General features: G+C 42.7%; 1 protein-coding gene across 1 annotated transcript in view; it reads left to right on the forward strand.

The window, feature by feature from the left end:
* Window positions 1–17,675, forward strand: part of necab2 (N-terminal EF-hand calcium binding protein 2) — a 129,078-nt gene that overhangs the window by 78,818 nt on the left and 32,585 nt on the right. Inside the window, exons 6-8 of the mRNA XM_064952992.1 lie at window positions 8,916–9,055; window positions 12,197–12,324; window positions 16,004–16,083. Of these exons, the coding sequence (XP_064809064.1) occupies window positions 8,916–9,055; window positions 12,197–12,324; window positions 16,004–16,083 (348 nt within the window). The remainder of the gene's footprint in view (window positions 1–8,915; window positions 9,056–12,196; window positions 12,325–16,003; window positions 16,084–17,675) is intronic.

The raw sequence follows: 17,675 nt of genomic DNA on the forward strand, positions 1-17,675 counted from the left end.
CAATCCCAGAACAAGAGCAAAGGACCTTATGAAGATGCTGGAGGAAACAGGTACAAAAGTATCTATATCCACAACAAGTCCTATATCGACATAACCTGAAAGGCCGCTCAGCAAGGAAGAAGCCACTGCTCCAAAACTGTCATAAAAAAGCCAGACTACGGTTTGCAACTGCACATGGTGACAAAGATCATACTTTTTGGAGAAATATCCTCTGGTCTGATGAAACAAACATAGAACTGTTTTGCCATAATGACCATCGTTATGTTTGGAGGAATAATGGGGAGGCTTGCAAGCCGAAGAACACCATCCCAACCATGAAGAACGGGGGTGGCTGCATCATTTTGTGGGGGTGCTTTGCTGCAGGAGGGACTGGTTCACTTCACAAAATAGATGGCAACATGAGGAAGCAAAATTATGTGGATATATTGAAGCAACATCTCAGGACATCAGTCAGGAAGTTAAAGTTTGGTCGCAAATGGGTCTTCCAAATGGACAATAATCCCAAGCATACTTCCAAAGTTGTGGCAAAATGGTTTAAGGTCAACAAAGTCAAGGTTTTGGAGTGGCCATCACAAAGCCCTCCCATAGAAAATTAGTGGGCAGAACTGAAAAAGCGTTCTGCCCACTAAGGAGGCCTACAAACCTGACTCAGTTACGCCAGCTCAGTCAGGAGGAATGGGCCAAAATTCACCCAACTTATTGTGGGAAGCTTGTGGAAGGCTACCCGAAGCGTTTGACCCAAGTTAAACAATTTAAAGACAATGCTACCAAATACTAATTGAGTGTATGTAAACTGCTGACACACTGGAATGTGGTGAAAGAAATAAAAGCTGAAATAAATCATTCTCTCTACTATTTTTCTGACATTTCACATTCTTAAAACAAATTGGTGATCCTAACTGACCTGAGACAGGGATTTTTTTTACTATGATTAAATGTCAGGAATTGTGAAAAACTGAGTTTAAATGTATTTGGCTAAGGTGTATGTAAACTTCCGACTTCAACTGTAATTGGCCTCTGTACACCTATGTAGATATTCCATAAAAAATCTTCCGTTTCCAGCTACAATAGTTATTTACAACATTAACAATGTCTACCCTGTATTTCTGATCGATTTTATGTTATTTTAATGGCCGAAAAGTGACCCAAAAAATGTATGTAGCAACTACAGATTTTCCCTTTAAATATATCAAAAGTGGACAAGTTTGAGCATGTGTCCATTAGGCCTATGGACTTGAAAAAAATCAGCATTAATTAGATTGAGCAATAAAAGCCCCACTTTCTTCCATAGGCTTGGATCCTCACTGTGCAGCTGTTACAAGATCACATTTTTCACTGGCTGTCCACTGGTTTCAAAAACAATGATTGATAGGCAGCTTAAACTTCTCGAATTCAACCATTATTAGGTTCAAATACACATTTAGATTTGTGAACAACCCTCCACAGCAACCACAGTACGTAAGGCGTAAATAGCTAAATGAGAGAGCAGCAGTGTGATTCACATCAATGCGCAATGTCGATATCAATAATAAGTGATATCCGTAGATATCCGTAGACTACACCACTGCTCTCATCCTTACTTCCAAGTGTTCATTCAAGTTGGATAATCTTTTACAATAAGCTTACAACTTTAGCCTACAAAAGCCTATTCCTGCGCTTTTTTGCATCAAACACATCTGGTGTGTCATCATAGTGGTCTCTGATTTGTGGTCAAACTCGCTATGGTGGAACAAAATATTTTCAATGCTGATTTGAATGTCAGTGAGAATTGTTTTTCACAAATATCCTTTCTGATTTTAAAAGTAATCCTCAAAGTAATCATCTAGTTTTTCAAATGTATCTGTAATCTTGTAACAGATTACAGTTACCATGTTTTTGTTGTTGTAATCCCATACATTATTACATGTAATCCATTATTCCCCAACTCCCCAAGACAGGGTCAGCCTGACCTCCTGCAGAAACTCACACAGCCATGGAATGACAGACATCTGCAGCAAGTGGATGAAGAAAACAGAGACTTCATTTCACATTGTGGATTCACATACACAAACACACACACACACACAATAGAAGAGACACAGTTTAATGATTGGCTTCTTTGACAGGAGGCTCCTCATCTCCTCCGTTCATTTTCTCCAGCAGTAGATCTAATCCCAGTCTTGTAAAGTCTCTACAACATAGATCCAGCAGCCGCTGAATGGTTGTATCAGTGCCTGAATAACTGGATTATGTCCTGAGTCCTGCTTTTAAGCCTGGCTAATGCGATTGAGATTGAATCTTTTCTTTCATTTTCTCGGAAGCTTTGTCTAACTGGGTCTGCAGCAGGACCAGATAAGTTCTACTGATGCAGGCAGCACAGCACCTTTACCCGTCTGTCACTGTTCAGACTCCAGCATGCAGGGAATGAGTTTAAACCCAGAGAACATGACAAACCTTTCTTCAGCCACTCGATAACGTGATAGTGTGAAAGTGTAACACTCTGTACCTGTGAACTTTCCCTCATGATACAGTAGATGAAATACATTGTCCAAATTCGTCCTTGCCTAACTTCCCATATATCCGTCAATTTCAGGTTATGATTACGATGTTTTGCAATGATTAAGTACACAACAGACATCAGGTTGTAATGAAATATTCTTTAATATTGATATTGATTTTGCTTAAACATTTTCAGTCTTATGCAGAGCCTATTCTACAGAAAAAGCCTCCCTCAGTCTTGCCGCTCTCTCCACAGTCCAGCTGGTATGTAAACCTACCGACAAAGGTGTGATCACTGTTGGGAGATAAATATGCAAAGATAACTTGTGTTTTTAACTATTTTGAGGTTTAAACATTCATTACATTTACATTTAAGTCATTTAGCAGACGCTCTTATCCAGAGCGACTTACATTCCTAGTTACAGACTCCAAAGTCGCTGTTAGCTGACTTGAACCAATTAATAGTATCCTAACATCAGTAGTCAATATGTTTCTCAGCAACACCATTTACATATGCAAAAATTATATTTAAGCTAGGCCTTCCAATAAAGTATTTGACGATGCCAAGGCTATGGCTCACACATTATCATTAAGGAATCGTCAGGCAACGTCGTCTTAGAAGTCGTAAAAATATGGGTTTCCAGGAGGTTATGTCTAGAAATGGATAAAAGTAACAAATATCACTCAACTCAATCGAGCTCTCTCTCTCTGTCTCATACCACATTCAACCCTCAGTATTTCTCACACAGTGACTCTTAGACCTTTCCTGTCTATGTCTGTATCTGTCCCTGGATGGAGACCCTGTTAATAAAGAGACCATAGTCCTCACCAGGCTCTTCAGCTAACACACACAGAGCAGCAATTAGACCTCTATCACTGCTCATCATCATTAATCAGCCCACAGCAGCCAGGCTTAATGTTATCTATTAATTATCTCTCTCTCCCTGTGTGATAGGATCAGTAGCTGGCTGGGCTTTGTCTCAGGTGCTACCTGCTACTCACTGCACACTAATATTTAATATTTAACAATCCCATTAGTTAAAACAAAACCTTGACTGGTTTACCCACCTCTTTCACTCATTTTACAGGTACACCCAACACAAGATATACCTTATGGATGGCTCTGAACTGTATTAGAGATTTTGTGAAATGAGCCCTACAGTATTCACATGCATTTAGAGGCTATTTCTCCAAGCCTGCCATTTGAATAATCAGTTCTCCAGATGCATGTCATTTTCCTCAACCCTCGCATAGAGCTAGGAACCTCGTAACTTGTTAACTGTGCACGGTTTTGAACCCACATTCTTTAATAACAGTCTGCACTCTGCACACACACACTTCCCTGAGTGTGCTAGATGACCTCTGTGTAATAGAATATGGGCCTGTGAGCCAACACTGTAGTATTCCCCCTGCCTGTGTTACTATTACACTACTAATGGACCTCTCTGTCTGTCTTCCCTAGAGGACCGTTCAGCAGGCTGACCATTAGTGCAGTACACAAGGGCAACCACACGCAGATAGAATTGCAAGATAAGCACCCTCCTTTCACGTATCATATTTTGCTCTACTTGTGTCTCATTTTGCTTAGATCAGTCAAATAGTCTCTGTCTGTGCATGAAATATAGTATACCAGAGTATACCAAACATTAGCAACCCCTTCTCAATATTGAGTTGCACCCCTCCACCCACCCTTTGCCCTCAGACAGCTTCAATTAACATACACTATGCACTATACACACATGTACACCTGGAGTTTGTGTTGATATGTGGTAGTGGAGTAGGGGCCTGAGGGCACACACTTAGTGTTGGGAAATCTGTTGAATGCATTGTAATGTTTTTAAAATGGTATAATTGCCTTCATTTTTCTGGACCCCAGGAAGAGTAGCTACACGTGGGAAACTGTTGAGCGTGACCCAGCAGTGTTGCAGTTCTTGACACACTCAAACCAGTGCACCTGGCACCTACTACCATACCCTGTTGAAAGGCATTTAAATATTCTGTCTTGCCTATTCACCTTCTGAATGGCACACATGCACAATCCATGTCTCAAGGCTTAAAAATCATTATTTAACCTGTATACTCCCCTTCAATCTACATTGATTTGAAGTGCATTTAATAGGTGACCAATAAGGGATCATAGCTTTCACCTGGATTAACCTGGTCAGTCTATGTCATGGAGAGAGCAGGTGTTCCTCTTGCAAATAATGGGGATGTTGGCCCTGTCGGGTGTTTGAAGAATGTCTTGTGCGTCTTGTTTGTTGAAGAAAAAATCTTTGTCTAATCCGTGGTGAGTGATCGCTGTCCTGATATCCAGAAGCTCTTTTTTGCAGTAAGATACGGTTGCAGAAACATTATGTACAAAATAAGTTGCAAATAAAGCGAAAAAAACACATAATAGCACAATTGGTTGGGCGCCCGTAAAGCTGCTGCTATTTCTCACGCCATTTAGTATAATCAAATTGTATTTGTCACAAGCGGCGAATAAAGCAGGTGTAGTAGACCTTACAGTGAAATGCTTACTTACAAGCCCTTAACCAACAATGCAGTATGAAAATACCCCCCCTCCCAAAAAAGTAAGAGATAAGAATAACAAATAATTAAAGAGCAGCAGTAAATAACAATAGCGGGGCTATATACAGGGGGTACCGGCACAGAGCCAATGTCAATGTGCGGGGGTACCGGTGTCAAGGTAATATTCACATGTAGGTAGAGTTATTAAAGTGACTATGCATAGATAATAACAGAGAGTAGCAGCAGCTTTCCGGGGGGGGGGGGGCAATGCAAATAGTTTGGGTTGCCATTTGATTAGCTGTTCAGGAGTCTTATTGTTTGGGGGTAGAAGCTATTTAGGACCCTCTTGGACCTAGACTTGGCGCTCCGGTACCACTTTCCATGCAGAGAGAACAGTCTATGACTAGTATAGAGGTCCTAGATGACAGGAAGCTTGGCCTCAGTGATGTTCTGGGCCATACACACTACTCTCAGTAGTGCCTTGTGGTCGGAGTCCGAGCAGTTGCCATACCAGGCAGTGATGCAACCCATCAGGATGCTCTCGATGGTGCAGCTGTAAAACCAAATATTTTCAGTCTCCTGAATATGTTTTGTCGTGCACTCTTCACGACTGTCTTGGTGTGCTTGGACCGTGTTAGTTTGTTGGTGATGTGGACGCCAAGGGACTTGAAGCTCTCAACCTGCTCCACTACAGCCCCGTCGATGAGAATGGGGCGTGCTCGGTCCTCCTTTTCCTGTAGTCCACAATCATCTCCTTTGTCTTGATCACCTTGAGGGAGAGGTTGTTGTCCTGGCACCACACGGTCAGGTCTCTGACTTCCTCCCTATAGGCTGTCTCATTGTTGTCGGTGATCAGACCTAGCACTGTTGTGTCATCAACAAACTTAATGATGGTGTTGGAGTCGTGCCTGGCCGTGCAGTCATGAGTGAACATGGAGTACAGGAGGGGGCTGAGCACGCAGCCCTGAGGGGCCCCCATGTTGACGATCAACGTGGAGGATGTGTTGTTATTTACCCATATCATCTGGGGCAGCCCGTTAGGAGGTTTCGGACCCAGTTGCAGAGGGAGGTGCTTAGTTCCAGGGTACTTAGCTCAGTGAGGAGCTTTGAGGGTAATATGGTGTTGAACGCTGAGTTGTAGTCAATGAATAGCATTCTCACATAGGTGTTCCTTTTGTCCAGGTGTGAAAGGGCATTGTGGAGTGCAATCTGTGGATCTGAGGGTGCGGTATGCATATTGGAGTGGGTCTAGGGTTTCTGGGATAATGGTGTTGTTGATGTGAGCCATGACCAGCCTTTCAAAGCATTTCATGGCTACAGACGTGAGTGATACGGGTCGGTAGTCATTTAGGCAGGCTACCTTTGTTTTCTTGGGCACAGGGACTATGGTGGTCTGCTTGAAACATGTTGGTATTGCAGACTCAAACAGGGAAAGGTTGAACATTTCAGTGAAGATACATGCCAGTTGGTCAACGCATGCTCAGAATACACATTCTGGTAATCCATCTGGCCCTGGGGCCTTGTGAATGTTGACCTGTTTGAAGGTCTTACTCACATCGGCTGCGGAGAGCGTGATCACATAGTCATCCAAAACAGCTGATGCTCTCATGCATGTTTCAGTGTTACTTGTCTCAAAGCAAGCATAGAAGATATTTAGCTCGTCTGGTAGGCTCGTATCACTGGGCAGCTCTCAGCTGTGCTTCCCTTTATAGTCTGTAATAGTTTGCAAACCATGCCACTTAGTCCTGTATTGACGCTTTGCCTGTTTGATGGTTCTTCAGAGGGCATAGCGGGATTTCTTATAAGCTTCCGGGTTAGCGTCCCGCTCCTTGAAAGCAGCAGCTCTACCCTTTAGCCCAGTGTGAATGTTGCCTGTAATCCATGGCTTCTGGTTAGGGTATGTACAAACCCTGCCACTTAGTCCTATATTGACGCTTTGCCTGTTTGATGGTTCGTCAGAGAGCATAGCGGGATTTCTTATAATCTTCCGGGTTAGTGTCCCGCTCCTTGAAAGCAGCAGCTCTACCCTTTAGCTCAGTGTGAATGTTGCCTGTAATCCACTGTAGGGAGGACGAATGTGGTGTACTCCTCAATGACATCGTAATAATCCCTGAAAATATTCCAGTCTGTGCTAGCAAAGCAGTCCTGTAGTTTAGCATCTGCTTCATTTGACCACTTTTTTTTATAGACCGAGTCACTGGTGCTTCCTGCTTTAATTTGTGCTTGTAAGCAGGAATCAGGATGATAGAATTATGGTCAGATTTGCCAAATGGAGGGCAAGGGAGAGCTTTGTACGTGTCTCTGTGTGTGGAGTGAAGGTGGTCTAGAATTGTCTTTCCTCTGGTTGCACATTTAACATGCTGATAGAAATGAGGTAAAACTGATATGTTTCCCTGCATTGAAGTCCCAGGCCACTAGGAGTGCCTCCTCTGGATGAGCATTTTCCTGTTCGCTTATGGCGGTATACGTGTGGTATACAGCTCATTGAGTGCAGTTTTAGTGCCAGCATCGGTCTGTGGTGGTATGTAGACAGCTACGAAAAATACAGATGAACACTCTCTAGGTAGATAGTGTGGTCTACAGCTTATCATGAGATACTCTACCTCAGGCGAGCAAAACCTCGAGACTTCCTTAGATATCGTGCACCAGCTGTTGTTCACATATATGCATAGGCCCATTCTATTCTGTCTGCATCTTTACTATACCAGCTCCGCAATGTCCATAGTGTGCAAATAGAGTACACATTTATAACTGTTCTATTAGACTGCTTCAGTAGCTTCTCTAATGTCACATTTAAATACATATTTCATATTTGATGATCAGACTTGGAATAATATTGTCACGATCGTCGTAAGAAGCGGACCAAAGCGCAGTGTGGTGTGAATGCATAATTTTAATAGATGATGAAAACACGATGTAAACTGAACAAAACAATAAATGAACAACGACCGTGACGCTATATACCAAATGTGCTGACACAAGCAACTAACATAGACAATCACCCACAACCTACAACGACAAAACAGGCTACCTAAATATGGTTCCCAATCAGAGACAACGACTAACACCTGCCTCTGATTGAGAACCATATCAGGCCAAACACAGAAACAGACAAACTAGACATACAACATAGAATGCCCACTCAGATCACACCCTGACCAAACAAAACCTATAAACATACAAAGCAAACTATGGTCAGGGCGTGACAAATATAAATTATTTGATATTCAATCACCAGATACACCAATACAAAGATTCAGCACGTTGCCTCACTTTTTCTTTTCATACCAGTATGAAAACTGTTTCTGAACCTACAGCCAACATTTGCTGAGATAATGGTATTCGATATTCACTTTCTGTTTTCTTGGCCTGTTTTTCTGTCATAAGAAATGATCAGTCTCATGTAACAAAGTGTTCCAATTATCTCAATAATCTTAGTGTGTGTCTGCTTACAAGAGCTGACAATTAAGTTTATCGCAAATAATATAAAGCTTGTTTGACAGCACGGACCATTTCCCCACAATGACAAAGCAGAAAGAATATTGATTATTTCAACCAGTTAAATTAACCTGACAATAGATGAGTATGGCCAAGGCTGCATCCTAGCTGACTACTGCCTTTGAAACAGAAACTGTCCTTAGATCTGTCTGTCTGTACAGTTCTGAGCCAGGTTATAAACTCCTTAAATGTTATCACCCTATTTTTAGTATTTTTCTCTTAACCTTAGTGAAAGTGTCTGTCTTCAACTTTGACAAACCCTTAAACACTCAGGAACTTTGAAATGTGCATTTGCCAAAAAGCACTCTGCAGGAGGGAAGCTTTCATAGGCAGTGAAAGACATAAAGGGGGACTTACCTGATATGTGTTCAGGAGATGTGCAGAAAGGTGCCAAGGCTTCTCTCATTCTCTATCTCTTCTCTCCCCAGGTGTACGAGCGAGGGACCAACGTGGAGCAATTTGTTACTCGCTTCCTGTTGAAGGAATCAGCAAATCAGATCCAGTCTCTGCTAAACTCGGTGGAAAGTGCTGTGGATGCTATTGACGAGCAGCATTGTAGCCAATCAGGGTGAGTCGTCGAGGGAGGAGGGAAAGGGAAAAGGGGATACCTAGTCAGTTGTACAACTGAATGCCTTCAACTGAAATGTGTCTTCCGCATTTAACCCAACCCCTCTGAATCAGAGAGGTGTAGGGGGCTGCCTTAATCGTCCTTGACAGGACGTCACTGCGGTGTCATGTCATTATGTGTGAAATTGAGATTGGCAGTTCCCCAAATCAAAAGTCACTCTGGTTCCTAGCTACACTACATTACCAAAAGTATGTGGACACTGGCATATCGAACATCTCATTCCAAAATCATGGGCATTAATATGGAGTTGTTCACCCGTTTGCTGCTATAACAGCTTCCACTCTTCTGGGAAGGCTTTCCACTAGATGTTGGAATTTTGCTGCGGGGACTTGCTTCCATTCAGCCACAAGAGCATTTGTGAGGTCAGGCACTGATGTTGGGCGATTAGGCTTGGCTCGCAGTCGGTGTTCCAATTAATCCCAAAGGTGTTTGATGGGGTTGAGGTCAGCGCTCTGTGCAGGACAATCAAGTTCTTCCACACCGATCTTGAAAAAACATTTCTGTATGGTCCTCGCTTTGTGCACAGATGCATTGTCATGCTGAAACAGGAACTGGCCTTCTCCAAACCGTTGCCACAAAGTTAAAACCACAGAATCGTCAAGAATGTCATTGTATGCTGTAGCATTAAGATTTCCCTTCACTGGAACTAAGGGGCCTAGCCCAAAAACATGAAAAGCAGCCCCAGACCATTATTCCTCCTCCACCAAACTTGACAGTGGGCACTATGCATTTGGACACGTAGTGTTCATCTGGCATCCACCAACCCCAGATTAGTCCGTCAGACTGCCAGATGGTGAAGCGTGATTCATTACTACAGAGAACACGTTTTCACTGCTCCAGAGTCCAATGGCGGTTTGATTTACACCACTCCAGCCGATGCTTGGCATTGTGCATAGTGATTTTAGGCTTGTTTACGGCTGCTCAGCCATGGAATCCCATTTCATGAAGCTCGCAACAAACCATTATTGTGCTGATGTTGCTTCAAAAGGCAGTTTGGAACTCTGTAGTGAGTGTTGCAAATGAGGAGAGCTGATTTTTATGCGCTACACGCTTGAGCACTCAGCGGTCCCGTTCTGTGAGCTTGTGTGGCCTACCACTTCACGGCTGAGCCGTTGTTGATCGTAAAAGTTTCCACTTTACAATAACGGCACTTACAGTTGAACGGGCCAGGGCTAGCAGGGCAGAAATTTGACGAACTGACTTGTTAAAGGTGGCATCCTATGGCGGTGCCATGTTGAAAGTCACTGAGCTCTTCAGTAAGGCCATTCTACTGACAATGTCACCTGTCAGCAACGAGTGTGGCTGAAATAGCCAAATCTACTAATTTCAAAGAATGTCCACATACTTTGTATATACAGTGCCTTGCGAAAGTATTCGGCCCCCTTGAACTTTGCAACCTTTTGCCACATTTCAGGCTTCAAACATAAAGATATAAAACTGTATTTTTTTGTGAAGAATCAACAACAAGTGGGACACAATCATGAAGTGGAACGACATTTATTGGATATTTCAAACTTTTTTAACAAATCAAAAACTGAAAGATTGGGCGTGCAAAATTATTCAGCCCCTTTACTTTCAGTGCAGCAAACTCTCTCCAGAAGTTCAGTGAGGATCTCTGAATGATCCAATGTTGACCTAAATGACTAATGATGATAAATACAATCCACCTGTGTGTAATCAAGTCTCCGTATAAATGCACCTGCACTGTGATAGTCTCAGAGGTCTGTTAAAAGCGCAGAGAGCATCATGAAGAACAAGGAACACACCAGGCAGGTCCGAGATACTGTTGTGAAGAAGTTTAAAGCCGGATTTGCATACAAAAAGATTTCCCAAGCTTTAAACATCCCAAGGAGCACTGTGCAAGCGATCATATTGAAATGGAAGGAGTATCAGACCACTGCAAATCTACCAAGACCTGGCCGTCCCTCTAAACTTTCAGCTCATACAAGGAGAAGACTGATCAGAGATGCAGCCAAGAGGCCTATGATCACTCTGGATGAACTGCAGAGATCTAAAGCTGAGGGGGGAGACTCTGTCCATAGGACAACAATCAGTTGTATATTGCACAAATCTGGCCTTTATGGAAGAGTTGCAAGAAGAAAGCCATTTCTTAAAGATATCCATAAAAAGTGTCATTTAAAGTTTGCCACCAGCCACCTGGGAGACACACCAAACATGTGGAAGAAGGTGCTCTGGTCAGATGAAACCAAAATTTTGCTTTTTGGCAACAATGCAAAACGTTATGTTTGGCGTAAAAGCAACACAGCTCATCACCCTGAACACACCATCCCCACTGTCTAACATGGTGGTGGCAGCATCATGGTTTGGGCCTGCTTTTCTTCAGCAGGGACAGGGAAGATGGTTAAAATTGATGGGAAGATGGATGGAGCCAAATACAGGACCATTCTGGAAGAAAACCTGATGGAGTCTGCATAAGACCTGAGACTGGGATGGAGATTTGTCTTCCAACAAGACAATGATCCAAAACATAAAGCAAAATCTACAATGGAATGGTTCAAAAATAAACATATCCAGGTGTTAGAATGGCCAAGTCAACGTCCAAACCTGAATCCAATCGAGAATCTGTGGAAAGAACTGAAAACTGCTGTTCAAATGCTCTCCATCCAACCTCACTGAGCTCGAGCTGTTTTGCAAGGAGGAATGGGAAAAAATTTCAGTCTCTCGATGTGCAAAACTGATAGAGACATACCCCAAGTGACTTACAGCTGTAATCGCAGCAAAAGGTGGCGCTACAAAGTATTAACTTAAGGGGGCTGAATAATTTTGCACGCCCAATTTTTTCAGTTTTTGATTTGTTAAAAAAGTTTGAAATATCCAATAAATGTCGTTCCACTTCATGATTGTGTCCCACTTGTTGTTGATTCTTCACAAAAAAATACAGTTTTATATCTTTATGTTTGAAGCCTGAAATGTGGCAAAAGGTCGCAAAGTTCAAGGGGGCCGAATACTTTCGCAAGGCACTGTATAGTGTATGTGCCTGCTGTACTTACTGTGTTCCTCCGTTACCATGCCTCTCTCTCTTTATCTCTCTGTCTCTCATCCCTCTCTCTCTATGTGAAGGTATCCCACTAAGGTCAGTCCACGGGTTCCAGAGAAACGTTATGAAAAACCAGTGCCTGACTACCCTCCTAACAACAGAGTCCGTACTGCCAAGGATGTTGCCCCAAGGAACATCAACACTGCTACAGGTCAGACCTCTGCCATGTGTCACGCACATGCTACACTGATGTACATCTCTCATTGACGTAGGTTTCTATTGATTGCAGTCGATTGTCCAGCCGCTTCTTCAATCTGAAGATTCATTTAAGTGATGTACTATTAACTTTTTTCTCCTTTAGTCTCCCCAGAGACACATCACATTTAAGCATAATGTAGCCTTGTCACCTCAACCAAATGCAATGTAAATGTTTTCTGGATGAAGTGTGACACATTTGTTGGTTGCATTTGTGATTAGCTTGAAGAGAAGCATGGGAGCATTAATCAAGTGCAATGGAAATCAAAAACTCTATTCTCTTCAGGCAGAGTGATTTATTTCCCATTTTCTATCTCAATCTCAATCAATCATCAACAGAAACATGGAGATGTGCCTGGCAGCTCTAGCCCTCCCACAGAGGAGAGAAGTAGAAGGGAGGGAGGGAGGCAGAGAGAGGGAGGAAGTGAGGGAGGAAGTGAGGGTGGGAGGCAGAGCGAGGGAGGCAGAGTGAGGGAGGCAGGGAGGCAGAGCAAGGGAGGCAGGCCGAGGGAGGGGGGGAGAAAAAAGGAGGGAGGGGCTATACAATGACACAGATCAATCAAATAGGCATATATATTCTGCACTGCAGCCCTCACTTCGGTTCGGAGGCAAGACACTGTAGAGAAGGTTTAACCACAAACAGCTAGTATATTTATGGCTATCAGTAGCAATAACAAAATGGTCTTCTAAAACCATTGTATGTGCCAGACACCATCATTTTTTTTGAGTTTTCCTTAATTTGGAACCACAATGAAATGTAAGCTGTTTCATGGTGCTTCTGTCTCAAAGACGATTCTGGAATCAATCCATTTAAATCAGATTGCATAACGTACAGCATTCAGAGCAGTTACAGAAGCCATAAACAAAGAGTGCCCCGTCATCATGCATGCAGTAGATAAGCATTACGTAAGTATCCAGTGGTTTGGAAGTAGATCATAAGTGCTGAAAACGGTAACTTTTCAATGGGGATAAATAATCCCTATTTCCCTGAATCCATTCCTGTATTTCAATTAGAGCACGGCTCCACTGCAAAGCTGGAGCTTCTGCCTATGGCCTCACAAATTAATTCCATTTCTTTTGTGACACAGATAGAGGCCAATAATTCCCTTTGAAGTTCAGCAGTGTTTTCTACCCATCGCCTCTCTCTACCTCTCTCCTCTCTTCCTCCCTGCTATAGATTCCATCTCTCTCCATGTGTAATGAAACCCTCAGATAGCTTCTTAACACTGAGTCACATACTGTGAATACTCATAGGCTATTGATACTCCCTCCACTCACTTGCTGTAACAAATGATATGTTGTAAGAAGTGCCACTTTTGAAGGGTTTTGAGAGGTATTCAGTGACTTAATTGATTTAGGAATGACACGCATTGAGAAGGAGGGCTATGAGATTGATTAGCAGTATATCATGAAGTAGCCATTTCATTTCCTGTGCTACCCAGACTCCTTGCTCCGGACAAACGCTACGCCACTCCCATGGATGTTAGTTTCTTCTCCACAATAAGTCTGGATCTGAGTACTTGCCCAACCCTTCAACAAAAACGAACACTTTTGGGTCCGTCTGATTGGTCTAAAAAACTAATGGGTTGGGCCAGAGCCAGAACACTAGTGGGTAAAGCAGCAGTTTGAAAATGTGTCATTGGCTTTGATACTCAGATTGGTTAAAGACAATCCAATTTGCGTATTACTTTGTTTTTTACAACACCCCTCGTGCCTCTCGTCACCACAAATGACTTCAACGATGGCAGTCTCAGACTAAAGTATGTAGCAAACAACAGAGAAGAGGACAATTTAGTGTGAGCCGTCAGGCTAGCCTTTTCACACATGGCCTTATGCGGCTTTCCTGATATTGTACTCTACTTGACAAGAAAATATTCCATTGGCCAAGTTGTAACAATTAATTAAAAACCAATAGTCAAAATTGCTCTCCTTTGGTAACCCACCGGGCAAGAATTGGTTGAACCAATGTTGTTTCCACATCATTTGAACAAAATAATTAAATGTGATGTCTTTGAATCAACTTGGAAAACTGATTGGATTTGCAAAAAGACAACATAACCAACATTTCTATCACCCAACTTTTAACCTAAATCCTGTGATGTGATTTTTTTGTTTGTTAATTTCACGTTAAATTAACTTTAGTTGACATTGAACTGACTTTGGTGCCCAGAGGGAACAGTCTTTATAGAATTGTACTGCAGTTAAATTAACACTTAAGTCTGACACCAGTTTAAATTGTCCTGTTTGGGCCATAAAAGCCAGTGTTACAGCTGTCAGAGGCTGGGGAGAGGACCTTGATTGGATCCAGCTTTGTCTGGCCTGTCATTTGAGAACACCAGAAAGAAAATATTGATCAATACCTCCCTATGCCGACTCTCTCTGTTTCTCACTCTCACATTCACTTGTTCTTCTCTCACTACCACCCTCTCTCATTCTCATTCTCCCATTCACACTTTTGTCAAATATATTTATTCTTGCTGTTTGTCCTACTGTTTCTTTTGCTATATATCTTTTTTTTTATCATGGCAGGCAATACATTCTGGTAGCAGAATCTGCCTCTGCCCTCTGTTTACTGATCAGAGAATACTTTGCCAGTGAAAATGCTAAATGTAAACATTCAGTTTTGTATCTGCAGGAGTATTTGACACCTTGGGTGAAAAGTTATTTTTAAATGAGCCATTGTTCATTGTGCAATGCTACCTGAGGCAAGGAACACTCCCCCATGCATTTTGACAAGAGTGTGTGTCTGTTTGTGCAGGCACCAGCCTAGCCTGAGTCATGCACATTTTCCTTGCTCACAGCTTATCTGCAACTGTGCCATATGTTAGACAGTATGCTGAGACAGCTGCACATGGAGACGGCTGTCTGTTGTTAGCATGGCTAGTCAGGACTAATGACTGCTCTCCTGCATTTGACAAAGACCATGCTCAAATAGCGTGGACTGCCATTCAAGCCCAACTGACCAAATGTGCCTGCAATGTGCCTGCTTCAAATGTCTCTATGGTTACAGCTGGTAGGTTCCAAAACACAGCAGCCCCCCTCAGCTGTGTGGTTCTCTGGTAGGCTCATCAACACAGGGGGAAGTGTCATCCTCTAATTGCCTTGGCACCTCGAGAGGTGATGATTTTAAAGAGCAGGAAGCCCATTTTCCACCACTAATTGGCTGTGTGGCATCACATAGAAGGGAGAAGAATGGAATGATTAATATTGTTGTCTCATATTTATTTATGCCTCAATGAAGCCTCCTATTCCAGGGCTTCTAAGTGTATTTGACTCTACTGGCCTTTACAGCACACACTTCTATCCAGGGTGACTTAAAACGGCAAAGCTAATGACTAGAGCCAGGTGCGCTAGAATACAATGTATTATTGCTTTCTAAACAGAGCTGAAAAGCAATAAAGACCCTTCTCTTCTGAGGCACTGTGAATATATTTCAACTTCAAACCATGAATAGACATGATTTTTCCTGATTAACAAATGCAGTTACCTATTTATCAGACCTGGTTGGAACTCTTTATTTCCGTCAAATATTCATATACTATGGAGAAAAGGATCTGTATAATGATTGCGATCATAAAATGTGTTGAATGCTGGGAGTGTGTTGGCGTCAGGTGTTGTGTGCTCTGCTTAATCAGGGGTGGTGGAGGTGAGGAAAGAGACTCTGGAGGCACAGATCAACCGACTGGCTGAGCTGATTGGACGCCTTGAGAACAAGGTAAGAACCCCCCACTCTACTCTACATTAATTCAGGTACAAAGGTAATCTGTCCTGGCTTTGGTAAGTGGTCACATGTGGTGTGGTCACACTTTTCATTGATGTCATGACTGGCTTCTTCAACACAGCCTCGGTCCTCAGCTAGTTAACTCACCTCTGCCGTATCAAAATCTGCTTTATCAATATGTGTCTCCCAACAAAGGTCATTAGCAGTAATAACACCACACAATAGATAAGATACTTGGCGCAACTTGCGCTGTAGAATGTTCAGAATACAGGGCTGGCCGATCTCTAGCACATTTCAGGGTGGCAGGTAGCCTAGGGCTTAAGAGCGTTGGGCCAGTAACTGAAAGGTTGCTGGTTCAAATTTATCGATGTGCCCTTGAGCAAGGCACTAAACCCTAAATTGCTCCTGTAACTCATTAAATTACTAAAATGTCAAATACAATGGTGCCTCTTTAGCACATCTCCAACAACACATCTCATCTGTACCTCCCAGTAATTATGCTGAGAAAAACCCAGGGACCTGAGATGAGATTCAGGTTGTGTTGGGGAAAGCATTACTGTAAATCCAGTAATCTCTCCTTTGGTTATTACTGTTCTCTCTCCCCCAGTGGGGGATGTGAAAGAAAAAAACAAAGGAAGGAATTATTGAGCCTTGACGAACTATTGCAATATGTTTAGCTATTTATTTCACCTATCCCTCCCTCCCTCCCTCTCACACCTCCCTCTCGCCCTCCCCCTACTCTTTTCCTCATGCTCTCTCTGTCTCCCTCTCTCTCTCTCTCTCATTCTCTGTTCTTTCTTTATCTATCCATCTCTCTCTGCTCTGCTCTTTGTCTCTCCCCATTGCCCATGTCTTGTAGGCAGTGAGCATGGTAGACTAATGGAGTCCCCAGTTAATTCTGTTGTCTCTGGCAGGCAGGCAAGTTCTTATTGCAGCTAAGAATAGCTGAACAGGTTTATTCCACGCTCGATGAAGCACCCCTTAGAGAACAGGGAAGGAGCTGTCAGATCCCAGTAAAGATTCCTAAATGGGAGGATTTCTGAGTCTTCCCAGGCAGACCCTCTGAGTCACAGTGCTATGTATTAGCAGTGGGCGGGGCTGTTTGCCACAAGTGCTTATTATCCATGTTATAGGAGAGGGACTGTTCAAATTCCCGGGTGTGAAAACAATTATTACAAAATGGTTTAGAACAGAGCGAGAATTTTGTTTACTGGATGCAGTTATGACTAACATGCATCACACAAATGAAGTTGTCTACTGCCTCATGAGATCAAGGTAGTAATTCCCTCAGCTATCTCTGTGTGCTATCTCCATACGGAAAAACCCAATCTTATACAAGTGAATGTACTTTTTTGGTTTGATTTCTCATACAAGCAGACATATGCTTTAAATTGCTAGTCCTAAACAATGTGCCTAATTTGCACACACTGAAGGCCCTGATTTTCATAGCCATGTCCCATCTAGTCATTGTATATTATCTGCAGGATGATTTTACCCAGAGGTGACCTCAGGCCCATCCCAGATGTGCTCTTGTCTAGAATGCCTGCCTGCTGCTTCAAGAAGCATAATTTCCTTTTCCCATTGTG

The sequence above is a fragment of the Oncorhynchus masou genome, chromosome 31 (assembly GCF_036934945.1).
Source record: "Oncorhynchus masou masou isolate Uvic2021 chromosome 31, UVic_Omas_1.1, whole genome shotgun sequence".
NCBI classification, from domain to species: domain Eukaryota; kingdom Metazoa; phylum Chordata; class Actinopteri; order Salmoniformes; family Salmonidae; genus Oncorhynchus; species Oncorhynchus masou.